General features: G+C 44.5%; 3 protein-coding genes across 3 annotated transcripts; 1 reads left to right on the top strand and 2 right to left on the bottom strand.

The window, feature by feature from the left end:
* Positions 1-285: 285 nt before the first annotated feature.
* On the bottom strand, positions 286-4264 carry LOC138584015 (E3 ubiquitin-protein ligase rnf146-like). Its single transcript, XM_069656126.1, has 3 exons — positions 4160-4264; positions 3472-3531; positions 286-3136 (listed from the first exon to the last, which is right to left on the bottom strand). The coding sequence occupies exon 3, from the start codon at positions 3122-3124 to the stop codon at positions 1964-1966; it is 1161 nt and encodes a 386-aa protein (XP_069512227.1). The 5' UTR covers positions 3125-3136; positions 3472-3531; positions 4160-4264; the 3' UTR covers positions 286-1963.
* A 106-nt stretch (positions 4265-4370) lies between these two features.
* On the top strand, positions 4371-5939 carry mdh2 (malate dehydrogenase 2, NAD (mitochondrial)). The gene has a single exon (XM_069656012.1). The coding sequence runs from the start codon at positions 4484-4486 to the stop codon at positions 5495-5497; it is 1014 nt and encodes a 337-aa protein (XP_069512113.1). The 5' UTR covers positions 4371-4483; the 3' UTR covers positions 5498-5939.
* Positions 5940-7027: 1088 nt separating this feature from the next.
* Positions 7028-22982, bottom strand: rspo3 (R-spondin 3). Its single transcript, XM_069656321.1, has 6 exons — positions 22196-22982; positions 16929-17123; positions 16503-16646; positions 16147-16293; positions 15764-15949; positions 7028-8064 (listed from the first exon to the last, which is right to left on the bottom strand). The coding sequence occupies exons 1-6, from the start codon at positions 22293-22295 to the stop codon at positions 7841-7843; spliced, it is 996 nt and encodes a 331-aa protein (XP_069512422.1). The 5' UTR covers positions 22296-22982; the 3' UTR covers positions 7028-7840.
* Positions 22983-23244: the final 262 nt, after the last annotated feature.

Below are 23244 nucleotides of genomic sequence, written 5' to 3'. Positions count from 1 at the left end.
GAGACATATTTTTTCAATGTGGCTTTTGATCATGTGACATAATTTAGTACAAATGCATTTATTTATTTATTTTAAATCGTTATTTGGTACTGCTTTTTTGTGAAGCACTTTGTGACCTTGTTCTGTTCTAGACAATTCTCTACAGGTGATGGTGTGGAGAAAAGGGGGTGAAATCTTACTTACAACAGGCCCATTGATAGTCACTCTTATGTAACACTCACACAGTAACAAAGGAGGGCCAGGCCCACAAATATACTGACAATCAAGAGCATAGAAATGTTCTCCTTTTAGGATGATGAAATGACACAATTTATTCTTAAATTACAAACAAAGTAACAAAAAGGGTTGCCAAGCAAAAAACGTTACACAAACTTTATTCTTCAGAATGGAAAGTCTAAGACTGAGCTCATGATGTAAGCATGTAAGAAATATAAAAATAACATAACATGGAATCTCTGCAGCATGGCCAATAACGATGGCATGTTCTTGTTCTGCCTCAGACATCGCACAGAAGAGGATTTACAACCGGAAGAAACGCAGGAACAAAGACAAATTAAAAACATTTACTCAAACTCAACCCAAATATATCGATTCTCATCCTGTCAACCAGTAGTGTTTAAATAACTCTCTCTTCAAACATGCACAAGTCACAAAACTTTAGAAACACCAATTGAGAATACTTAAGTCAGGGACGATAAGAATACTTGGGAGGCTGCGGAGGCCTCGACAGCTTTAAAAGTAAACACTGATACTTCACATTAAAATGCCAATTATTTAAAGCTGGGAAAGGTTAAAACAAATTTATTATGCATGTACTTCTAATATGAACATTAATTTTAAACAAGCTTTGTTTTAGAGTTTCAGAAAGTTGAAGGTCAATTGAAATCACAAGAGCAGGTAGCCAGATAATCCTGCTGGCTCAAGAGTTACATTAGAATGTTTCAGCTAGATAATGGGAAATGTTCAGACCCACATAGCCGAAGAGCGTCACTAAGTACTTTGCGGTTTCCTGTCTTCATCTGGTTAAACAACCTTAAGAGATTTACTTCAACCCACAGTTCACACTTCTAAAAGTTAACATTTACATTTCAGAATTTGAAGGAAAGGCTTCATAATGAGTTCATCTGACTGAAGGAAATCTTTACGGGGGGCTGAACGCTGGGAGCAAGTTATCAAAAGATTAAAGTTCTTTACAAGAGCAGTCAGATGACTTGGGCTGTAACAAGCCCAGTACTGCGTGCTATGTTAGCTGAGAGAGTTAAAGTGTAGATGATTAGAATGCGGCCTTTCATGATATAAAGACACAGCTCTATTTCCAGAAGCATCATCCTCATTTATGCTTCCTCTCTCGACTGTCACAGATCTGGCTGAGGCTCCCAGAAACCCTCTGGGTGTAAGGATCGTTTCAATTTCAAATGACAAACTAACTGGCAGAAGAAGGTTGGCGAGCCACTTTTACTGTCCACCTGTCTGTCATTTAAAAAGATCAGGCTTGTTATGCCTGCAATCAAATGATATAAAGTGTGCAGACTGATGGAAGCTAAACACCATCATAAGTCCGTTACACCTGCCTCACATGATGTGCTAGATTAACAGTTATGAGATTTTGTGGCTCAAAACAACCTGCTGCATCCATCTGGCCGTTAACCAAGCTGAACCTCCTGTCTCAGTGCTGGGACATGAAATCCCAACATTACTCCTGCTAGCTGTTTATACTTTGGATAAGACTGACAAACAAGTCTTACAGATACATGCAGATCATTGTGAGCCAAAAAGAGGCACCGAATTTGTCAGCTAAAACTGAGCTGTTTACTAAATGATTGAGTACTGTATGCTTTATCGCTTATGTAGCGAGCAATCCACCCACATCCGATCTGTGACAGAGTGAACGGCAGCATAGAGTGAGGAATAAATTAATGAAATGGAACAGAACCGTTTGCTGATGTTGGTGTCAATGATGACTTCACACTTCAGTCACTGTACACTGGCCATCAGGCATTCTGGACCTTCCACTGCTACTGGATGAAGAAGGGGGAGAGGCGGACTCTGCGCCAGGGGGGGCTCTGTCCTCTGGATTCAGTCTTTGCCTCCGGGGGCGATCCTCCCAGGGCTCCACGCGCTCACCATCTCCCCCCTCCTCTTCTTCATCCTCTTCGTCCTCGTCGTCACTCCAGTCTCCAGAGCCAGACTCATCCACAGAGGTGTGAGGGTCAGAGGACCTGGAGGGTGAGGCCTCTTCTTCCTCATCTTCTTCCTCTCCTTCTCCAGCCTCAGACCGCTCATGTGGAGGTGTGGGCCTGGGGCTTATTTGCAGCTGGGAGAGAGCATCCTCCAGAGTCGGGCTGCTGCTGCTGCCAGGCTGACCACCAAGGGAGGTGGGAGGTCTGGCAGTGGCTGGAGGGGCTGTAACAGTAGGAGGGTTACCTGTAACCTGCTGCTGTACACCTGCTACTGTAGTATCAGCCCCGTCAGCAGAGTTTTCTCGACCTGCTGCCCCAATGGCCACAGCAACACCCTCAGTGTCTAAACGCAGTCCTGCCACTCCCTTCTTGGGGATATCCAAAACGTCCCTCTTCATCTTGCGTCTACGGCCGTGCTCATTACGCCTGTATTGAACCATGTTCTCTAAGTCGGCCACATACAAAAAACCAGCAATGAGCATTTCAGCCGTTTTCTTGCCCTTGGAGAAAGCGTCCTCCAGCTCACGGCTGGTTCGCTCATCATACTGCCACCAACCATTTCGGCCTTCATAATACCAGGCGTGATCGCTCGCCGCTCCAGCCCGACCCCCAGCTGATGCTTTCAGCTCCTCGGGGGAGAGAAGAGTAGGCCTTTCCAGGAAGTCATCCGGTACTTCCTGTCTGCATAGAGCGCAGCGTTTGCTCTGCCAGGATGCTCCCTTCACACACAGGAAACAGAACACATGATGGCATGGCAGTTGGACAGGGTGGACGCAGCTCTGCAGACAGATGGCACACTCCGGTACAGACAGGGCTGGGGATGAGTTGCTGGAGCCAGAGCATGATGATTCTGCACTGTTCCCGCTTCCACCACCACTGTTGCTGCCTTTCTTACTGGGTGGAAGCGAGCTAACAGAGTGGTCGACCTCCCCACAACTAGCCATCCTTAGGAAGTACTGAGAAAAAGGATCCATTGAAAATAAAGGTTACAATGAGCCTGTTCAAATTAATGTGATGTGTTCAATGAGTGCTATTCCATTCTAAAAACAGAAATGTAAAATCAAGACTATTAATATAATATTTGGTGGTTTAAGGTCAACAAATGATCAAATATTCTTGAGGTATATCAACAAATAATGTACATTGTTATTTTACTGCTAGTGTCACGGTCTTATTAAACTCTCAACTGCAAGTCACTGTCATCAAATGACATCCTTTGTAAAATATCAAATTATACAAGTATTTATATATAACCTCAAACAAGGCTGACAACAAGCTACTTGTTACTTACTGGAAGTGCCCTTAATGCTGATGTATCATTAGGAGACCTGGTGGACCTTCAAACTTGCAACTGCCAAAAGAAAAAGAGAGCTCAGTGAAAAGAAAGTTTTAATACGTGTGTAAGCCTCATTAGACAACCAAACATCGTGTGGCAAACAACTAGCATTTTAAGCCAGACATTAAAACGGATTAGCTAAACGTTAGCGTTAATTCACTAAACTATGACTGCAATGTGACTCAAGCGTTTAAGTCTGTGAAACAAAGGGCTGCTCTGTTAACTGACTACCAACAATGAACGGTGTCAGCTAACTGTTACAAGTTTGTGCTAACCCAGCTGGCCTTATGACAGGGCTGGTGGATAACAGAGCTAACGTTACTCTAGTTAAATCTACAGCTAATACTATAAATATCCACATAACTAGTTTAGCTAACGTTGGACACATAGCTAGTAAAAGTCAAGCCGTTTGCTGTTATTTTAAGTAGAAATAAAAGTGAAGCAATATGAAGCTATTTCTCGAATGACAACGAGATCATAACAATAAGACCTGTTGTAGCTAAGCTAGGCAGATAGCAGTCCTCTGCCTCCAGCAAATAGACGGAGCTCAACTGACGGCGCTAGCTTATTTTAGCAGGGCGACATAAACAGCAAGGAGAAGCATTTTCTCACGACAGAGACAACATAACGGCTGCTTACGTACCGTACTTATCGATTCTACTGTGTTTGTCCGGCGCACACTTAAATTACGTGTAACTGCAAAAATTTCCGCTGCTAATTTACTGACTTCCAATGTTAACTGGCTTTGTTTTCCTCTGAAAAAGAAGCCGAGATAAAGAGGACGACGTAGCAACGTTGCGCGCTGACGTAATTTGACGTCACATCGCGCGACGCCTATTTTCCACGCATGTCAGTTCAAGCGTCTTCCTGTTCGCTCGTGGCTAGAGGACGTTGGTGTCACAGAGGAGAGGGGCTCTTCACGAATTTTTATTTTCACTAACGTAAGAAACAAAGAAACAGAAACAAAATGTTCTCCCGTGCCGTGAGACCTACCGTGAGCCTTGCTCGGAGCCTGTCCACCTCTTCGCAGAACAACGCCAAGGTGGCGGTGCTAGGAGCGTCCGGCGGCATAGGCCAACCTCTATCTCTGCTTCTCAAGAATAGCCCCCTGGTGAGTCAACTCTCCCTGTATGATATTGCCCACACCCCCGGGGTGGCTGCAGACCTCAGCCACATCGAGACCAGAGCCCATGTGACCGGCTACATGGGTCCCGATCAGCTGGATGCTGCTCTGCAGGGCTGCGAAGTCGTGGTCATTCCCGCCGGTGTGCCCAGAAAACCTGGCATGACCCGTGATGACCTCTTCAACACCAACGCCACCATTGTTGCCACCTTGGCCGATGCCTGTGCCCGCAACTGCCCAGAGGCTATGATCTGCATTATTGCTAACCCTGTCAACTCTACCATCCCTATTACATCAGAGGTCATGAAGAAACATGGAGTGTACAACCCCAACAGAGTGTTTGGTGTCACAACCCTGGACATTGTCAGAGCAAACGCCTTTGTGGCAGAGCTTAAAGGCCTTGACCCAGCTCGTGTGAATGTCCCAGTCATTGGAGGTCATGCAGGGAAGACCATCATTCCCCTGATCTCCCAGTGCACACCAAAGGTAGAGTTCCCTGCTGATCAGCTGGCTGCCCTGACTGGCAGGATCCAGGAGGCCGGCACAGAGGTGGTGAAGGCCAAGGCTGGAGCTGGATCTGCTACCCTGTCCATGGCTTACGCAGGTGCCCGCTTCACCTTCTCAGTCCTCGACGCCATGAATGGAAAGGAGGGTGTGGTTGAGTGCGGTTATGTCAGGTCAGAGGAGACCGAGTGCAAGTACTTCTCCACACCTCTGCTTCTGGGGAAGAATGGCATTGAGAAGAACCTTGGGCTGGGCAAGCTGACTGCCTTCGAGGAGAACCTGGTGGCTGATGCCATGGGTGAGCTGAAGGCCTCCATCAAGAAGGGCGAGGATTTTGTGGCTAAAATGAAGTGAACAGGGGCACTAAGTTAGTTGAAAACAAACAGCAGCTGTGATTGATAAATAGTTCTGTCTCAACTTCATTGCATCTGGGTAAATCTCAAGATCTGTCAGTGTTTCCTCTTTTGTTTTTGTCTTAGCAGTAGGGTCATCTTGATTCAAACATCCTGGTTTTAACCACGGTACTTTTATGTATCATTCCCCTTAACTCTTCAGACATGGCTTTATCTTAAACCTTTTGATTTGTGTAAATACACTGTACTGTGACTTATCTATATTTCGCAAATGTCAAATCTAAAGAATATTTCATATATTTTCATGTACAGTCCATACTATTGAGGATTTATCTGCTGAATGAATGAGGAGGAAATACTGTCATCATGCCTGTTGATGCATATAGATGTTACTGGTGAACAAAGATTCTCACTCCAACAATAAACAGTTTAGCTTTAAAAAACACGATTCTTTATTGCTTCTCTTGTTATTCAAAAATAAGGTGGTTTGAGGGCGAACAACTGAAAGGTTGACCAAGTGATGAGGACGACTTTCACGTGAGACCGAGCAGCTAATCCAGCTAAAATCTGTTATTGACTGACTTTAAAGTAAGTAGTAATACATCTACAGTAAGCAAAATAAAACACTTTCAATTAGGAAATGTACCTCCTGTGAGGTTGGAGCAACATACTGTTGGGTGTCTTCAGGTGCATATTGTCACTGCAATGACAACTTAATTTGATGAAACTGCACTTTTGATGATTCACAATATGTGCTCGGGAACTATTAAAGTATATCACAATTGTTAATGAAAAAGGATAGGCTGTCCCTCCTGCCACAGACAAATGGCAGCCATTATTAATTGTTAGCTCTGTATCTTTGCTTTCCAAATCCCAGCTGCCCTTGTACGGTAATTACTTCGCATGCAGTACAAATGCAATTGGCACATATTACTGTCATAAAGTCGTGCCATGAACTTTGATCTTCTTGCTCATATAACTGTCACAGGCTGCAGCACGCCTGCCAGCGCTCTCACTTGCTGCCTATTGAAATTTAAACTCAAAAATTCTAACTAGGCCAACACTATTAAATCATTAAGCCTCCATTTTTAAACTGACCCTGAAGGTTTTTCTGTTCTTCCTTTTTGTTCCTCCGTTGCTCAGTTGATGTATCGTACCTTCTGCTGCGAAAGACTGTGGGTCAGAAGGGCCAAAAAAAGCATGCAGGCTTGCATACTGCAAAGTGCAACTGGATGCAGTCGAAGGTCGTCCTGGTATTCTTGGCGTTCTGCTATTTGACATACATGTATTGGGACATACTTAATCTTTTTCTGGCATACTATGGAAGTATGAATATTGAAACACAACCCAAATGTTTCTCAATAGCCAAAGAACATTCTTTGACTTAAGTGGCGCTAAGAGATGTATATCAGTATTTATGATAATGATAACATGAGTTTCACTTTCCTTCGCCTCTAAGATGTGGTTAAGGTGTTAAAGTGCACAAGATGGCAGTCAGACACAGATAGCAGACACAGGTACAAACCCATTATAGTTTTATTTGACATACAGGTGCTTTTGGTTCCTATTAATGGAGCTTTACTGAGAGCACAGATTCCATTTACACAAAAGGAAAACCAATGGTAGATTAGATTTATCACTTATCTGGATAAAACTAGCTTTTGTCCAACACATACAGAACACATGTTAATGGTTTTCACTTGTTTGATCATACTCCTTTTCTTCACAGCGTGCAGGCTCTCCTACATCTGTCGTCTGCAGCGGTTGTGAAAGTGTCACAAGATGGCAAACTCACTTTAATTTTGTCTTTACAAAATCTGCACCAAATCAAATAAAGTAAAGAGATCTAAAGAACAGGAACAACAATAATAAACAATTGTTCTACATAATGTTGCAAAATCTACATTCAAAACCAAGACGCTCAATGTTGTACCAGGGCCCCATTAAATAACCATATCAACAAGCACATAGTGTAACGTCTCTGTGTCCGTCTGTCCTCCACACAGTCACAGACATCTCTCTCTTCAGTCCCAACAGCAGTCTCTTCAGTGTCTCCCGCTCTTTGCAGCACAGACACTCTCTCAGAGGTGGAAGTGAAGCAGCAGACGCTTCAGGGTAGAAAACAAGACTTTTTAAAGTCCATAGTGGGCCCAGGCCTCGTGGCTGAACGTGCCCCATCCTGCTTGTGCATAAACATTATATTCAAATCATACAGGTAGCAGCAACACCCCTGCAGAGAGGGGTCAAGGTGGGGGGTGAACAGTGGGTGAGGGTGGGGAGCAGGAAGTATGAGAGGATAACAGGAGGAGGGTGGGGAGGTGCTCGACTTTGTCTGTCCAGAGCACTACTGTACGAGGCCGTCATGAGGAGAGACTGGCTCTGTGTCGTGGCCTCTGCGGTGCCGGTGCTCTGTTTTGTTCCTGTTATCAGAGTCTTCACGTTCACCCGTGTCTCTCTCCCTCTCTCGCTCCCTCTCTCGCCTCCTCTCCCGTCGCACATCTGGGTTCTCCTTATCTTTCCGGTTGTTGCGGTTCCTCCGCTCTCTTCGCTCGTTCTTCCTCCGCCCACCTGGAAGTTCAAAAGAATAAAAGGTTGTAATAATATGAATAATTTCCCTGGCGTAATTTTCAAATCTGCTTTACTTCAAAAATGTCAAGAAAAAAAGGTTTAATTCTCAAAACAAATATAACAAAAAACATAATAAATAAAGCCTTTAAGTAAAAATAGAAAGTCATATCGAAGGACACATTACAAACAATGCAGGGTGCAGTTTCACACGTATTGCAATGCTCTGACTCCACCACTAGATGGCAGTCTTACATCACAGACAGTAGCCCTCTCCCTTGTGATGAGCAGACCTTTGTCCAAAATAGCAAACCTGTAAATAAACCCCCAATTTATCTGCTCTTGCAACACCATCTCATAAACAAAACGGAGAGTTTTGGAATGCTGAAGGTTTATCTCTGCTCGAGCCGCAGTTATTAATGATAATAACAAGATCCACCCCCAGGGAGGTCGGAGACAGGACCTGCAAGTGAAAGCAGAGGAGGCCCTTTCCTGTTGTTGTACTGCTGCTGTTCATGTGTGAGTGGAACGGAGCAGCACGGCCTGCTCGGCTGGTTGGTCGGCCAGTCGGGGGATTGTGAAAGTGCTGAAGTCGGCAGTGTAGGCACAGACACAGGGAGAGAGAGAAAGCGATAAAGCGAGGGAGAGAAAGAGATCTCTCATGTACGCTCACTCTTTTACTCTCTGTCTCTTTATTAATTGAACTCAGGCTGTAGATGGACCAGGGACCTTGTCTAGCTTCGTATACTACCTGCCCACTGTATTTATTTTACTTCAAGAAATAATGCAGGTAAAAAGGAGAGGAGATGAATTAAAGTGAATATTTGAACATGTACTCAAGCCCAAAAAAGAAAGCACAGTTTTCACATGGTTTACTTCAAACTCTGTAAAAAGTAAGTAGCCTAGAAAAGGCTATCAAAAATCAGTGGCTGCATCATGCATGGATGGATGGAACTGACAGATGGAGTAATCTGGTGCACTGACTCATTGAAGTCTGCCCCCTGTCCTCTATAAACACAGGAAGTCCCCTTCGCTCTCATTGTTTTCTCTGCCCTGACACCATTTACAACTATTTACAAGTTCAGTGGATTAGTCATACTGTAGCCCCCGTGCTTTTGTCCAGCCAGAGGAGGAACATAATCCGTGCCCGTGTTGAGATGATTAGGAGAGTGTTTATCCAACCAACCTGCGTTTGGTTAGTTGGAACAGTTTCTGATGGGCTTTCTGTAAACTGTGTGTTGACATGTGTGTAATGGTCCGCAAATGAGACACCTTTAGACGTTTTGGATCATTTACAACAGACACTGAGTGCATCCAAAAAACCATGTTTTAATGAGAAATGTCACTGAGAGTTTGAGACTGGCGGTGGATGAGTGCTTGGCTTTGGGAAAAACACACGAGACTAGTGCAATAAGGGTACAACGCTGTCGTACTACTGAATACATGTTTTTGTACCAGAGCTCCAGCTGGTGCGCAAATGTACAAGTGTTTTGTGTAACCCACATCTTCCACTGAAATTGATCAAAAATGTAACAAAGGATTGCTAAAGAGACTTGGCACAGGTCATTTTGCACAGACTCGTTATTAAAACTATTCCTTCATATTGTGTCATTAATGGAAAATACCGGAATCATTTTGTAGGTATGATTTTAAAAAGTACAACGTTGTCATTTAGCCTGAGAAACAGACAAATCTACAAACATGTTTTATTTACTGGCAGATGTGTTGGGTCCCCGTTTTCCATCCGACCTGATTCAGGTCAGGCCAATCACAACTGTTTATATTTTATCGGGCGGTTTGATGAAGCCATATAAATTGGTCGTTGGAGCAGTCCACTGCTGCGTCACACATCGTGTTGCTTTGATTGGTTGTAGCGTCCAGAGACATTTTTCTCTGCGCCCTTGCGAGGAGAGACGATTGAGAAGTTTAGTATTGCTGGTACGTCTGTCTGCTCAGTATTGAGCTGAAGTCGGGGGTGATTAGCAGTGATGTACTCAAGGGGGGCGTCAAGGGGAGGCAATCGCCTCCCTTGTGCTCCAATGTCTGAAAAAACGAAGTGAAAGTGCCCTCATGGCTGCCCCTGTCATTGATAAAAGATGATAAAGTACCCTCTGGGTGTCCTTCCAGTGGATAATGGTGGTAATGATACATGTTGGAAAATTAGTTGGCCTCTGCACACTCCTCTGTGTGAGACAATGTACCCTCATGGTATGCCTCTATTGCTAAAAATGCTCACAGCCTGAGTACGCCACTGGTGATTAGCTTAGCTTAGCATAAAGACTGAAAGTAGGAGGAAACTGCTTGCTGGCCACTTTCCAAATTGAAACAATTCAACAACCAACATGCAGGTAACGCTGTAACTTTATTTTGCTGACCAGTAAAAGGTGGCATCTTCAGTGCTTGCTTGGAAATAGTTATTTAAGTAATTCAAGCAAGTAATTCTCTGTAAATGCAACATTTTGTTGTTAAATGTTAAGGGAAATTAGTGAGCTTTAGAAGGGATTTCTACAGGTAACTATATGTAGATGGAGATGCAGATTTTCAAACATAGTCGGGCTAGCTGACAGCCTCCTGGCTTTAGATAATACTGACAGAAATAAGAAAGGCCAAACTCGTAATCAGCTGATGTAAGTGCTACAACTGTGAAGCAACGGAAGCATTTATTTAACACCAAGCTTTCAGCACTGTCTTTATGTTATCTAGCAACAGCTCGTAAAAGAAAGAATACAAACCAAAGTCATTAAAAATGGTGAAACATAAGAGCGCTCTTGCAAACCTCTGTTGCCAGTCTACAACATGTCACTCATGTAGACACTCTCAGAGGGCCTCATTTAAGATTTAGCACTAAGACTGGCAGTAAAGTAAGCATAAAATAAGCCTCACTGTCACCTCGTCCACTCACAATCAGTGCCACATTCAGTCCACAGATTTAATTTGTCCCCAGAACAACAACACCACTATAATCTCTGGTTAATGAGGGATATTTTACGCAGATATGTGTTAAACTTTTCACCCTGTGTTACTCCTCTGTAATCCCTGCCTGCACAGTGTAAACACAGCTCGTGTGGACCAGCTGAATTGTCTTTGGCTCTAATGTAACTTCTGGAAATCTGTTACGGGGTATCACAAAGGACAGGAGTCAGTAAACTGTACTGAGAGCACGGAGAGGGGCTTAACATGGTGGGACACTGCGAGCTGTGCGTGTGTGCGTATGTGTGTGCGGTTGGAGGAGCATTGTGTATTTTATGGTGGCACATCCTCCGTGGCAGGCGTTCTGTCGTCCGGGGAGCTTTTGGCGGGAGCCAAGCTGGGATTAAAGGCTATGGGCTGTCCCACGAGAGGAATGCCTGCCGCATGGCCGCCAGGATGTCATGAGGGGGGCTCTGGTTGTGTAAGTGTGAATGTATGTGTGTGTGTATCAATTCCCCCTCACTGACTCGTTGATGCTAGCTTGTTTAACTGTATGCTTCTGTGTGTGCGTGTGTGTGTGTGTGTGTGTGTGTGTGTGTGTGTGTGTGTGTGTGTGTGTGTGGGAGTTAAAGGGAGCTAAGGTTTGCAGAGGGCATCTGTTCTATCCGGCTCCAGAGATATGGAGGTGAACCGCAGGTCCATCGAAGGACAAATTAGCCAGGATTAAGTTAAGAGACGGCAGCGGATGAGGATGTGTGTGTAAACATTCACAATCTCTAGGCGTGGATAACACGGACCAGAGCCAAGCTTTTCTGTCTCTAAATCTGAATGTGTCAGCTTGTTTCCTACAGTTTAATAACTTCTCTGATTTTTATCTGTAATTCAAAACATCACTCAGAGGTTTACCAGCATCAACCGCAAGTAGTACAGGCCTGTACAGCTCGAGGTGTAAGACTACACTCAGATTTAGACAACATTTTGGGAGATGTGCTTTGTTGCAGGATGTTATACGACTAGATTGATACCACTCTCGTATCTGTGCAGAAGATATGAAGCTGGAGCCAGGAGTGGATTACTGTAGCTTACTGCGAGCAGTGGAGACAAGCTAGCCTGGCTTTGTCTGAAGTTATGAGAATTCGCCTGATACTCTTAGCGTGTAACTCGCCAAAGAACAACAATTTATGACTTTTGTTTGCCTACAGATTTAAAAAAAACGAGATGTGTGAATAAATTAGCCTTAAAGGTCGCAGTATGAGGATTTTAAAAGTTTGGACACAGGCTAACTTATCCCCTCTGCATTAAGTCTGTATGCTAAGCTAAGCTAAAGCTACATGCTGTATGACGGTCGCATTGATCTTCTCACTGACCAAGAATTTAAGAGGTTTCGGGATGAGGAAAGACGAAACGAACAGGAGTAACATGATGGCGAAAGAAGACGAACTGAGCGAAGTCGTGGACTTGTGCGGAGGAGTGAAACGATGTAGCGAGGAGAAGAACAGGAAGAGGAGAGGCAGGACGGAGGGGGAGGAGAGAGCAGAAGGAGAAAGTGCAAAGAGAGGAGGAAAGAAAAAGGAGGAGGAGGAGGATGTATCAGTGTCTGAGGGCTGCTGGAGGATTACCGGGGGCTCTCTGAGGTCGGACCACTGACCCCCTAGCGTGTGCAGAACGTAAACAGCGAGGAGAGGACGCGCCGAAGCAGATAATTAGCTCTCATTCACCGCAGATGCTCTCGAAGCTGGGGCAACGGGGTAATCACAAGTGGGGACAATACAAACAGTTTTCTTTCACCTCTCCTCTCTTTGCCCCTCTTCAGCAGGCTCACACTAGATCAACAGAGCCGTCAACTCCACACTACAGTCTCGGCCCCGACCCGACTGACTGGGAGCGCCAACAGGGAGCTTATATGGGGGTCTATGTTTTCTTTGGTGTGGTTGGGAGTGTGTGTGTGTGTGTGTGTGTGTGTGTGTGTGTGAGGGGACGAAGCCGGGGAACGGATCAGCAGAGAGATACAGATAGAAAGTAAGCGAGAGAGGGACAGCGGGGGCCGACAGAGGGCACATTTCACAGTCTGCCTTACAAATCACGTCGACCCAGTTGACTCTCTTCACAAATTACCACCAACAGCAACGGCTGTGTAGTTATTTTAGTGACACAGAGATGGTATGTGTGAGTATTTGTGTGCGTGTGTGTGTGCGTGCGTGTGTATGTTTGGTGTGCCCAAGTGAGCGTGCGAGTATGAATTGGTGCATGTGTGTGACTTATTGGAAATGGCGAGGGTGTATCTGTATCTGGATTTGTGTTTGCATGTCTTGGTTTGCATGTGTGTGTGTGAGGATATGTGTGTGTAGGTGTGTGTGCGTGTGTGTGTGTGTGTGTGTGTGTGTGAGGATATGTGTGTGTAGGTGTGTGTGTGTGTGTGTGTGTGTGTGTGTGTGTGTGTGTATGTATTGGCAGCTGTGGGGATAAACCAATACTGATCCCCTGGTCGCCGCGTGCCTCCCAGGGGGAGGATGTTGATGTTGAGCTGGCTGTTTCTGCTCCAGAGTCAACTGCTTTCTGCTGCATCACACACACATGCACACGCACACACACACACACACACACACACACACACACACACACACACACACACACACACGTACACACACACTGTTTGTTCTGTAAGTGTGAGGCCCCAGGGGGCTGGATCTCAGCCTCCTACCCTGTCTGCGATCTGTCATTTAACACTACAGAATCCAGGCTAAAAAACAACCATCCGTAGCCGCCAACCCGCTCACAAACCCCACACACGCAGCACACACACAACACAGAGTGATCGTAAATGCACCACAGCAGAGGGTTTTAAACAGAGACGAGCCCGTCTGAAAGCAGTTTTCACTCCCTTCATTAGTAATGATCACGCTATTCCTTGTTTACTAGCAGCAGAGAAAGCGGTTTTACTGTTTAAAAGTCCAAAGAGGTCTCGTGGGAAAACACACAATATACCCATTGCAACATCACACATGTGTGTTCCCCCCACTGTCCTCACTCTAACCACAATGACAATCCTCTGAGTAAACAGCCGGAGTCCTGAGCGGAAGAGCGGCCCGCTCTGATTGTACAAGCTGTAGCAGCAGGGTCTGGGATTCATAGAGCAGAAATTGTGCCATGTGTCACAAATACAATGTTGGCAGTGGGTGTGATGGGTCAACAGCGTCTACAATAGACCCTGTCTGGAATGTGCACATTTAAAAACCCTGTTTTTGGTTGTTTAAAGCTGGACATTTGCCTTGATATAGTAACATTTTATACGTGATATCAAAGTTGAGAGTATCTGAAGCCTCCACAAAAATCTGAGTGAAAATAAAAGTTCGCCGGTTAAACTTTAAAAGCAGCTCATTTATCTTTTCTCAAGACTGCATGGGCGTGGCCGATCACATTTTGATTGACATCTACCTCGCACAACAATAGCACGAGCAGTGGTGTACTCAGGCTGTTTGAGGGGCAGGGGCAAAAATAATTGAAAAGGGCACCAGTTGTATGCTGTGGGGCACTAGTACAAAGATTGGGGCAACTAGGCTCAACTATAGGCATCCCATAAGGGCTCATTGTCTCGCATGTAGTAGGTGTGGAGGCTAACTCATTTTCCAACACGTATCAATTATCCACTGGAAGGGCACCTGAGAGGGCACTCTATCATTTTTATCTACTACATCCATGAGGGCACTTTCGCTGCATTATTTCAAACATGGGGGCACCAAGGGGGGCAATTTCCCCCCCTGCCCCCCTGCCCCCTCTCCTGAGTACACCACTGAGCACATGTGACAATCAGTGTAGAGCTAACACGTATGTTTTAGCCGCCTCAGAATCAGAGGACGAAGCAGGAATGAAAAATACTCGTAACTATTGGTTACTGAATGGTGAGTAACAAAAGGCTTTGCTGTCCATGTTACAGTCAGCAGCTGGCATAAGGTCAGATGAGACGCTCTTATTTGTTGTCAAAGCTAAAATCCTTCGGTTGACGCTCACCCACAATCGTCAAACGCCCCCACAGTTGAGACTTGACACCTGCAGTCGTCAGTAATGACGCGTGGCCATTAAAAAGCACTTGTAGACGACAGTGTGAAGAGCCAAAGGGTTTCTGTGTTCCTCTTATTGGTTCCTGGAATTAATTGCTCAATTTTCGTAATAAATATCCAAACTTAAAGCTTCTATGAGGATTTTTTCAGCTGGTTATAACACAGACTGAAATTATTACTGATGTGTCTTCATGACCTTCAAAAGAAGATAAGACCATCAGCGAGATAATTTACTATTTCTATTTGTCTATGTAGTTTATAAGCTGTTATTGCTGCCACTGGGTCGGTGCAGACGACGCGGTTAACAGCATGCCACCGAAACAGCAAGCATTTTCCCCTGCACAGACTCACAGTGTGTGATATGTTTGACTCTTAAAAGGAAGCAGGACCACAACGTGCACATGTACAGGACAAGCTCAGCTAAGAGGTAGCACTTTGTCGACAAGGGCCTAGACACACAAAATACAAGTTCCTAACTTCTAGCTCAACCCAAGCCCAATAATTCAAACCATCACTATGACAATATTTCAAATTTGGATTGAAACAAATGTCTTATACTTTAGATTCAATGTACAAATATGTACAGAAGACCCTAAATCCCACAGTTAGAAGGAAACAGTGGATTTGGGTTTCTAGCAGCTTTAGGTACAAATGCAGATCCTCACTTGAGTCGGGATTTGACACACGCTGAAACACAAACACACTGCAGCTTTGCCACAGTGTTGTGTCCCTACCTGCACATTTCCTCCTCTTGACCAGGCACTCTTTGATCTCTGAGATCTCGGTGCACGGGTTCCCAAAGGGCGATGGGTACTGGAGGACCAGGCGTGTGCGCGTCTCCTGGCCCCGCCTGAACCCACAGGTTCTCCCAGACCGAGAGCAGGGGCTCCACTCGCTCCACTCACCCACCTCGCAGTGCACTGATGGGAAAGAAACGAGAAAGAGAAGTGATTTTATGAGAATTTGTTTTTCTAAAGTTTCTTTTCCTTCATGTGTTTGTAACAATTCAAGATAAAGGGCCAAAAACACGGGTGGGGCCCCCTAACCAACAGGATAAGCGTCTTAGTCTGCTATATATTCTGACATATCCACACACATGCACACACACTGGTCTGACCTTGCGCCGTGCACTCCATGATCTTGTCATTGGGCTCGTAGTCCTCTGGACAGACATGGTGGCACCTCCCGGCGAGCTGGTAGAGGCCGGGCCGGCACCGCGTGCATGTTTCACTGTTCACACACGCCTCACACTCTGCAGGGCACTCTGTAAACACAAAAGCACATCGGTGTCTCTGTGAATGTGGACGCCAAATGTAACACATAAACACATTTCAGGCTTCATTCCAGAGTCAGATGTATTTGGTGAACTCCGCATGGCTAATGAGGGATAAATACAAGGTGAACAGAGGTAAATAAAGGGCGAGCCCTGCGTTTGGTCCCCTTGCCTGATAAATAGAAGTAGTAAACACTTACTAGGAACACACTCCCTCTGTGCGTCGCTGCGGACCAGCCCCTCGGTGCAGCTCTCCTGGCACTTGCCCAGGTGGAGGTAGAACCCTGCTCGGCAGCGCGTGCAGAAGTTCTTGTTGAAGCAGGAGTCGCACTCCGACCTGCACTCTGACAGAGACAGACACACAGCGTTTATTTATGGAGTGTGTGCTGTGTGTTACATATACAGGATGTATACGTATGAGCTGAAAATGAAACACACTTTTAAGAGGCAACATTTAACTCAAGACACGTGTGAGATACTTTTTTCTCTTTGTTTTATATGAGAAAGGATTACAAAAGGCCACTAAAGGCCCACCTACAGACTTTTTTATATACTTCTTCTATATACTGTATATATACATTCTTCTATATTTCTTCTATAATACACATGAAGTTTGATCTGCTTACTTGTGCAGGTGTTTCTCTCCGGGGAGCGTGTGCCGTAAAAGCCCGGAGGACAGGAAGTCATGCACACCCCGATCTGCTTCATCCCAATCCTCTCCAAGTGCATGAAGAAGCGCGGCTTGCAGGAGAGGCAGCCATTGTAGTCAGAGCAGGTCAGACAGCCACCCTGCTGGCACCCCGAGCTCACACCAGAGATCTCTGTGGACGGGAGCAGGGCGATGTTTGAATATCAACTTCACGTATCACAGGATTTTTTTGGCAATTTTAACAACGAAAGAGAAAAGTATCATGACCACAACATTTGAAATTCACCTTCCTGTTGGTGCCAATAATTGGGTACAGTAAAACTTAATGTAAAACTGAAACTAATTTTGCTTGGAAACATGTAGGGAATCAAATTTGTCGAGGATCAAGTCTTCACAACATCTTCTTCTGTCTTCTTACCCTTTCATTCAAACCTCCTACTCAGGTATTCCTACATCAAGGCTCTAAGAGTTTCATGTTATTACCTTAAACAACCAATACACAGAGAATGACCTCCTACGTACCTGTAACTACTTTAACAAAGCTATCTGTATAGGCCACCACCAGCAATCAAACCCCAAAGTAGGGTTTTGACTGACCCTAACTGAGTTTCCATATCGTATGGATGTCATCCGTGTCATGTACAATTGGTATTTCAGTTTTTGTACTTTTTTATTATGTTGTCCTGCAAAAATACAGCATCAGGCTGAAAACTTTTTCAAACAGATTGTTGAAGTGATGACAGTCCACACGTTTTCAAACTGTAATTCAGACTCTCGTGGCTCCAGTGTGCCTGCTACTGTAAACCCTTTAGTTACAACAGCAGCATCAGTCCTGCAGCGAAGGCGTCTAACTCTTGTTTTATGAATGTTTTAATGTTTAATGGTCAACCACCAATAATGCATTGTGACATTATGAATAATAACATCTCACTTATTACAACTATTCTGTAGGTTTATGTTGGACAGTGTCAGTAAACGAATGAAACACTGCCTCGACCACAAATAGCACCTTGATATACGCTCACTATCATTTTTAAAAGATGGAAACTATTTGAATGTTTATCTTAAGATTTTAATTTTTAAAAAAGGTATTATTATGAAATATTTATTGTTGCATCATGTTTTTTGTTTCCGTGAGTGAAGGGTTGTTACTGCATCCTTCAGTAATTAATTACTGCATAGAGGACCAATCACCTCCTCCCTCAGCACAGTGACTGTTAGCACATTGCTATTTATACTGTTACAGCTCAGTTTAAGGACATCAGTAGGCCAACAGGTGTTAAGATTATGTTGATACATTTGATACAAGTTTTACAGAGTTGTATCCTCCACTTCTCACCCTGTCCGTCATGGATGAGCGCTGAAGTTGTAGGTTTCAATCATTTTAATAGCGTGTTGACATTTGTAATGTCTCTGGAGCGTGTGTGTTTCAGAATGATAATGTGTTGAAGCTCATTACCAAAATAGTACAGGCATATGTAGATGTAGCTAGAAACACATGGTAGAAATACAAAGAACATACAGAAAAGTTTCAGGCTTAAATTCTTCAAAAAAACACAAAGAAAGAATAAAAATCAGAGGGATTTCTTTTTGTCGGTGTCCTGGAAAAGCTTTATATCATCCATTTCTGTATCTGATTGGACTCAGGGACAACGGCAGGAACAAAGAAGGTTTGGATGGTTGGATAAGAACGTATGCTTTGAAAGGACAACACTACACACGGCTTCAGTTAAATCCAGAAAATGGCTAAGGGCTTTTGGGAGTGAGGAAATTGACTCAAAGATGAGCATGTACCTGTTCCAGGAGAGACACCCGTGTTATAGAGTCAATGTGTAGGTAAAAGCAATGGACAGGAGTTTACACACTTGTGCACCCATGCTGCATTGGTGCTCCATTCCCACAGGCACTGTTTGAGTGTTCTTCAGTGTTTCAGTATTCACACATGGTGGTCAAATCAAAAGCAACCCCTGTCAGCGCTGCAGGAATCCTCTCCAGCGTTGGCATCTCAAACCACCTCGAACCGGCCCTCTCCCTTCTCCTCTCAGTTCTGGTTTAGCTGCCAGTTTAAAATACATCATGGACACTTTGTTTGAAATATCTCAACAGTCTTTACTACTGCTGTCTGTTTGCCCACATGTGTTCCTGCCAAGCTGCCCTGATTCACAGAAGTCTTAAGGCGCAGGAATTTGGCCTTGCCCTCGCACTTGCACAGACAAAACCTCAGTCGGACGGCGGCGTCTTGCGCAACATACCGACAAAGTCACATCAGAATACACACATTCACATGCCTGCACACACAGAAACACGACTGCTTCATGAAGGGCACAGATCGACTTCTTCTTAACAAACTATACTGTATAGTTACTCTGTTATCACCCAGCCGCCCACATGCCTTCATGTGTGGATGCATCATCACAGACAGGAAGCGCTGAGCTCGGGTTCAGCGTCTGCGTGGTAATTTTGCCCGGTTGACTCGTTGGTCATTGACTTCCAGCTCGCTCTTACCCCCTTTCCTTTTCTCTGAAGTATGTACTCATTCACCCCCTCACCGGCTAATCCCTCCGTCCTCCCTCGTATCTCTGGAAGTGTGAGATAACTGCAGGCGCGGCGGAAGTTTGGATTCTTAGAAGCTTTGTCAATTAATGAGTCAAGTTGGACGAAACCTTCGACGGAAATGAAGTATTGCTTAAGTCATCTCACAACTGTATCCTGGTTGGGTATGTGAATATGCTCTATAATAAAAGGTTTTACATTTTTTATCCTGTCAAACACTTTTTAGCATCTGGATCTTAAATTATTTAATCAAATTTGGCATCAATTACCGTTTTTATTGGCTTATTTTTACTGACAAAAGTGCAGCAATATTATTAACAAATTTATATTTATGTTTGTGGTCTACAATGTTCAATAATGTACTGGAGGACAACAAATGAAAACTAACATTAGTAGACTGTTTATAATGTATAGTCCAGGCATGTAGAAGCCTCCCAGCATGCACTGGGGCAAGAGAGTCATGAAAGTACATCCAATCTTTCTGCGTTCTTTCTGGTTTAACTTTGATATTCTTGATCTTTAAACGTATAGAAATGTCCCTGGTCATGTATCAGTAAAGAAAACTAGAGTAAATAAAAGGAAAAAAAGTTTAATGACATCCAACAGGGGAAATATAGATCTTAGAGGTGATGTATAAGTTTCACCTTGCAAAAAAATCCAACTCATACTCATTTAAAAATGTCTAATATTCATCTAAAGCACGCTCTGTTTTCAGTCTAAGCGCATGTTTTGAGGAAGCGAGTCCTCTGAGCCCCTGTAGCCCCCCTCCTCTCTCTCACACTGTGTCGAGAGGCTCTTTAATACTGTTTAGGGGGAAATAAACATTTAGAGAGAGAATGTGTGAGCCTGGATGCAGTGCAGGGCGTACAACAAACATTACATCATCTCACTATCCTACATCATTTAAGTACAAGTAACACAAACAGTACAGGACAGGGACATTCTCTTGTCTTTTATTATAGTGTCGAATCTCTTTAAATGTTTGCTGCAGTTTAAATCAGCTTAATATGCTGTTTATGTGCTGTGTCTTCCTGCAGAACAGCATCATGCTGCATGCTCAGTTCTTCTGCTCTGATTTAAACTACACTGAACAGAGCAACATTAACCCCGAGACCTCTTTCTAACTGCGTAATAAACACACCGTTAACCCCAGATGCTCTGACTCTCTGCTTAAAACTTCCCACTTTGGCGGTCATAGGGGAAAACTTTCCTCTATCTGGTCCTGCAAATCTGAGCTCTGTGATTAAATGTAAAGAGAAGCTTCAGCCCAGGTGGCAGGGATAAAAACACCACCTCCGGCGTCTATTATTGTAGCTCACTGTGAGTTTTCTGGCGAGTGATACATGGAATATTCCAGCTATCACTGCTCCTCTCCAACAGACCCAGTCGCACAGCACATCTGGAGACCCTCAGCGATAAAGTGTGCGTAGGAAGAAGAGAAAAATATACTGTATTGATAGTTGTTTCGTGGTGTGATGGAGAGGGGTTGGTAATAGCTCAGGAGATGAGACATAATGTTGGAGAGCGAGGAGATATATGGAAGATAAAATAGCAGCAGACTGAAGAGTGGAACATCCCTGCTGTTTCTGTGGAGCTGTCAAGCTGTATTTGATACAATATGGGACATCATTTAAAAGTATGGTGCTGAGTTCTGTATCTGACAGGCATAAAAGTGAACCCAACTGTACTCCCTGTGATCTGAGCCACAATCAGAAGAAACTTCTCCCCATAAATTCTAAAATGTGGCAGTGTGAAACAAATTGGAGTTGGATTCTGCTTCACCTGTGAAAATGCATCTGAGCCCTGACAGCGGGCCTTCACACACACTCTCACGCGCACTTTGTGCCTGAAGTCTGCTGCTCTGACCGCTAGAGAGCGACGGGAGCCAGGAGACCGAGCGCAAAGAGCAGCGACAGAACGCTCCAGAGCAATTAATTTATCCAATTAAGGGTGAGAGGAAACGTATTAAAGGGGGGCTAAAAATGGTGGTACGGCTGTTTGTGTTATTGATGTGTAGGCTAATAGGCTGAGGTTTGCGCTGAAATTAGCAAAAAACAACCAATTTAACATTTACTCCCATTTTATAACATTAATTTTGTGAGTGAAACAACTGGATGGCGTAAAGCTCACAGTGGAGAAAAGTAGGGTGGGAGGGTGGAGATTGGTGACAAAAGACACATTCATATCTTTAACAATGAATAACGCGAGAATCAGGATTATTTCTCTTCTCTCGAAGTTTTATATAATCAAATGGAGGGAGAAAAATGTAAATGTAAAATGTAATTTATGCTGTCAGATCTCGAAAAAACTTACACCAAAGGAAAATATCCGCGCGCTCCCAGTTGTGCGCGCGTGTAGGACTGTTTGGTGACCTTTAGGTAGCCTTTAAGTTCAATTAAATACAGTGACCAAAACTTAATGTGCCTGTAGCCACATTTATTGGCTTTAATCTAATCTATCTTTAAAACAGATTTAATATCTGATGCTCAGTTTTGTAGAAGAAGGTGTACAGTGCTTCTGTGACTTGCTCCTCTCCTCTCAGTAAAACTGTAATCAATAATAAATAAACGCTGAATTAAGAATTAAATAGATAAAGGAGAAAATGTGGATAAAACCGGACACAGGGAGCGTGCTTATGCGTAAAACAAACTCCGGGAACAGCATCGCAGCGCACTCTGAACCCATACTCACGTTTATGTTGCCGGTGCCTGGAGCTGCTGTGCTGCTGACCACCAGTGTAATCCATGCAGTGCAAGATGATCAAAACAAAGGAGATCAGTTGTAATTGCATAGTAGCCCAGAGGTGAGACTCGTAAAGCCAATGTCAATGTTCACCAAACACTTATTGGATAAGATTCCGTTTTCTTGCCCCGGGTGGAGGCAGAGTGCGCAGGGAGATAATTCCTACACACAGCGGGACCCCCAGCTATGTGGTGATATGTGTCGATGGTGGTGGACGCTGGCCCAATGATGCCTGGGCCGCTTAGACTGTAACATCCTGGACAGGATCTTCATATGAGCCAGACAGAGTCAGGGATCCGTTATCCGTGCTGTGATGAAGAACATTCCCTCCAGAAATAAGACACAAACAAACACGCAAAAAAGATCGACTCTCATCCGACGCGCGCAGAAGGAACGCAAAATCAATCATCAGCGTTGGTCAAAAAGATGATTCAAAGTAGGATTTATGACTAAAATGGCGATCAAAAAGTTTAACATATAACATCCATAAGTGGAACTCCAAATAGACCTTTCTCCTCTGCTCCCAGTGTCTCTCTGGAGATGCGCCGTGCGTCCCGGTGAGGAGCCCCTAATGCGCCAGGCGCGCGGAGAGTGTCGGCTTCATGCCAGCATCAGCTCAGGCGCAAAAAGTAAAAGCCACCACAGGACGAACACCAGCAGTCACCCAAACAGAAAACGACAAGTTGAAGGTGTCGCAATTCTTTCTGCTGTCAAACCCACACCTCCTCGCGCTCTCTGTCCGCGGCAGAGTACTGAACCAAAGTGACTCCCCTCCTGTCGGCCGGCTGATGACTTCTCTGTCTCTCTCTCTCTCTCCCTCTCTCTCTCTATCCCCCTATGAGCCAATGAGTTTATTTTGAGGGCAAACCCCCCGCGTCAGAGAAAGAGGGAGCGAGAGGGAGAGAGAGACCCGGAGAGAGAGGGGGGGCGCACACTGAAGTTATTTCAACCGGGGTTTAGAAATGTGTACTGTAGCTCCTCAGTGGTTTCTGTCTGCC

This window comes from Semicossyphus pulcher, unplaced genomic scaffold (genome assembly GCF_022749685.1).
Source record: "Semicossyphus pulcher isolate SPU_LCO1_2020_fin unplaced genomic scaffold, fSemPul1.0.p SCAF_9, whole genome shotgun sequence".
NCBI classification, from domain to species: Eukaryota; Metazoa; Chordata; class Actinopteri; order Labriformes; family Labridae; genus Semicossyphus; species Semicossyphus pulcher.
Note: the sequence above shows the minus strand (reverse complement) of the source record. Positions and strands in the feature narration are given on the sequence as shown.

Excerpts from the sequence above, each read along its gene's own strand:
- mdh2 (XM_069656012.1), top strand. The coding sequence starts at position 4,484 with ATGTTCTCCCGTGCCGTGAGACCTACCGTGAGCCTTGCTCGGAGCCTG.
- rspo3 (XM_069656321.1), bottom strand. The coding sequence starts at position 22,295 with ATGCAATTACAACTGATCTCCTTTGTTTTGATCATCTTGCACTGCATG. Across the intron at positions 17,124-22,195 it reads CAGGCACCGGCAACATAAAC|AGATCTCTGGTGTGAGCTCG; the intron begins GTGAGTATGGGT and ends TCCCGTCCACAG. Across the intron at positions 16,294-16,502 it reads ACAGAGGGAGTGTGTTCCTA|AGTGCCCTGCAGAGTGTGAG; the intron begins GTAAGTGTTTAC and ends TTGTGTTTACAG.
- LOC138584015 (XM_069656126.1), bottom strand. The coding sequence starts at position 3,124 with ATGGCTAGTTGTGGGGAGGTCGACCACTCTGTTAGCTCGCTTCCACCC.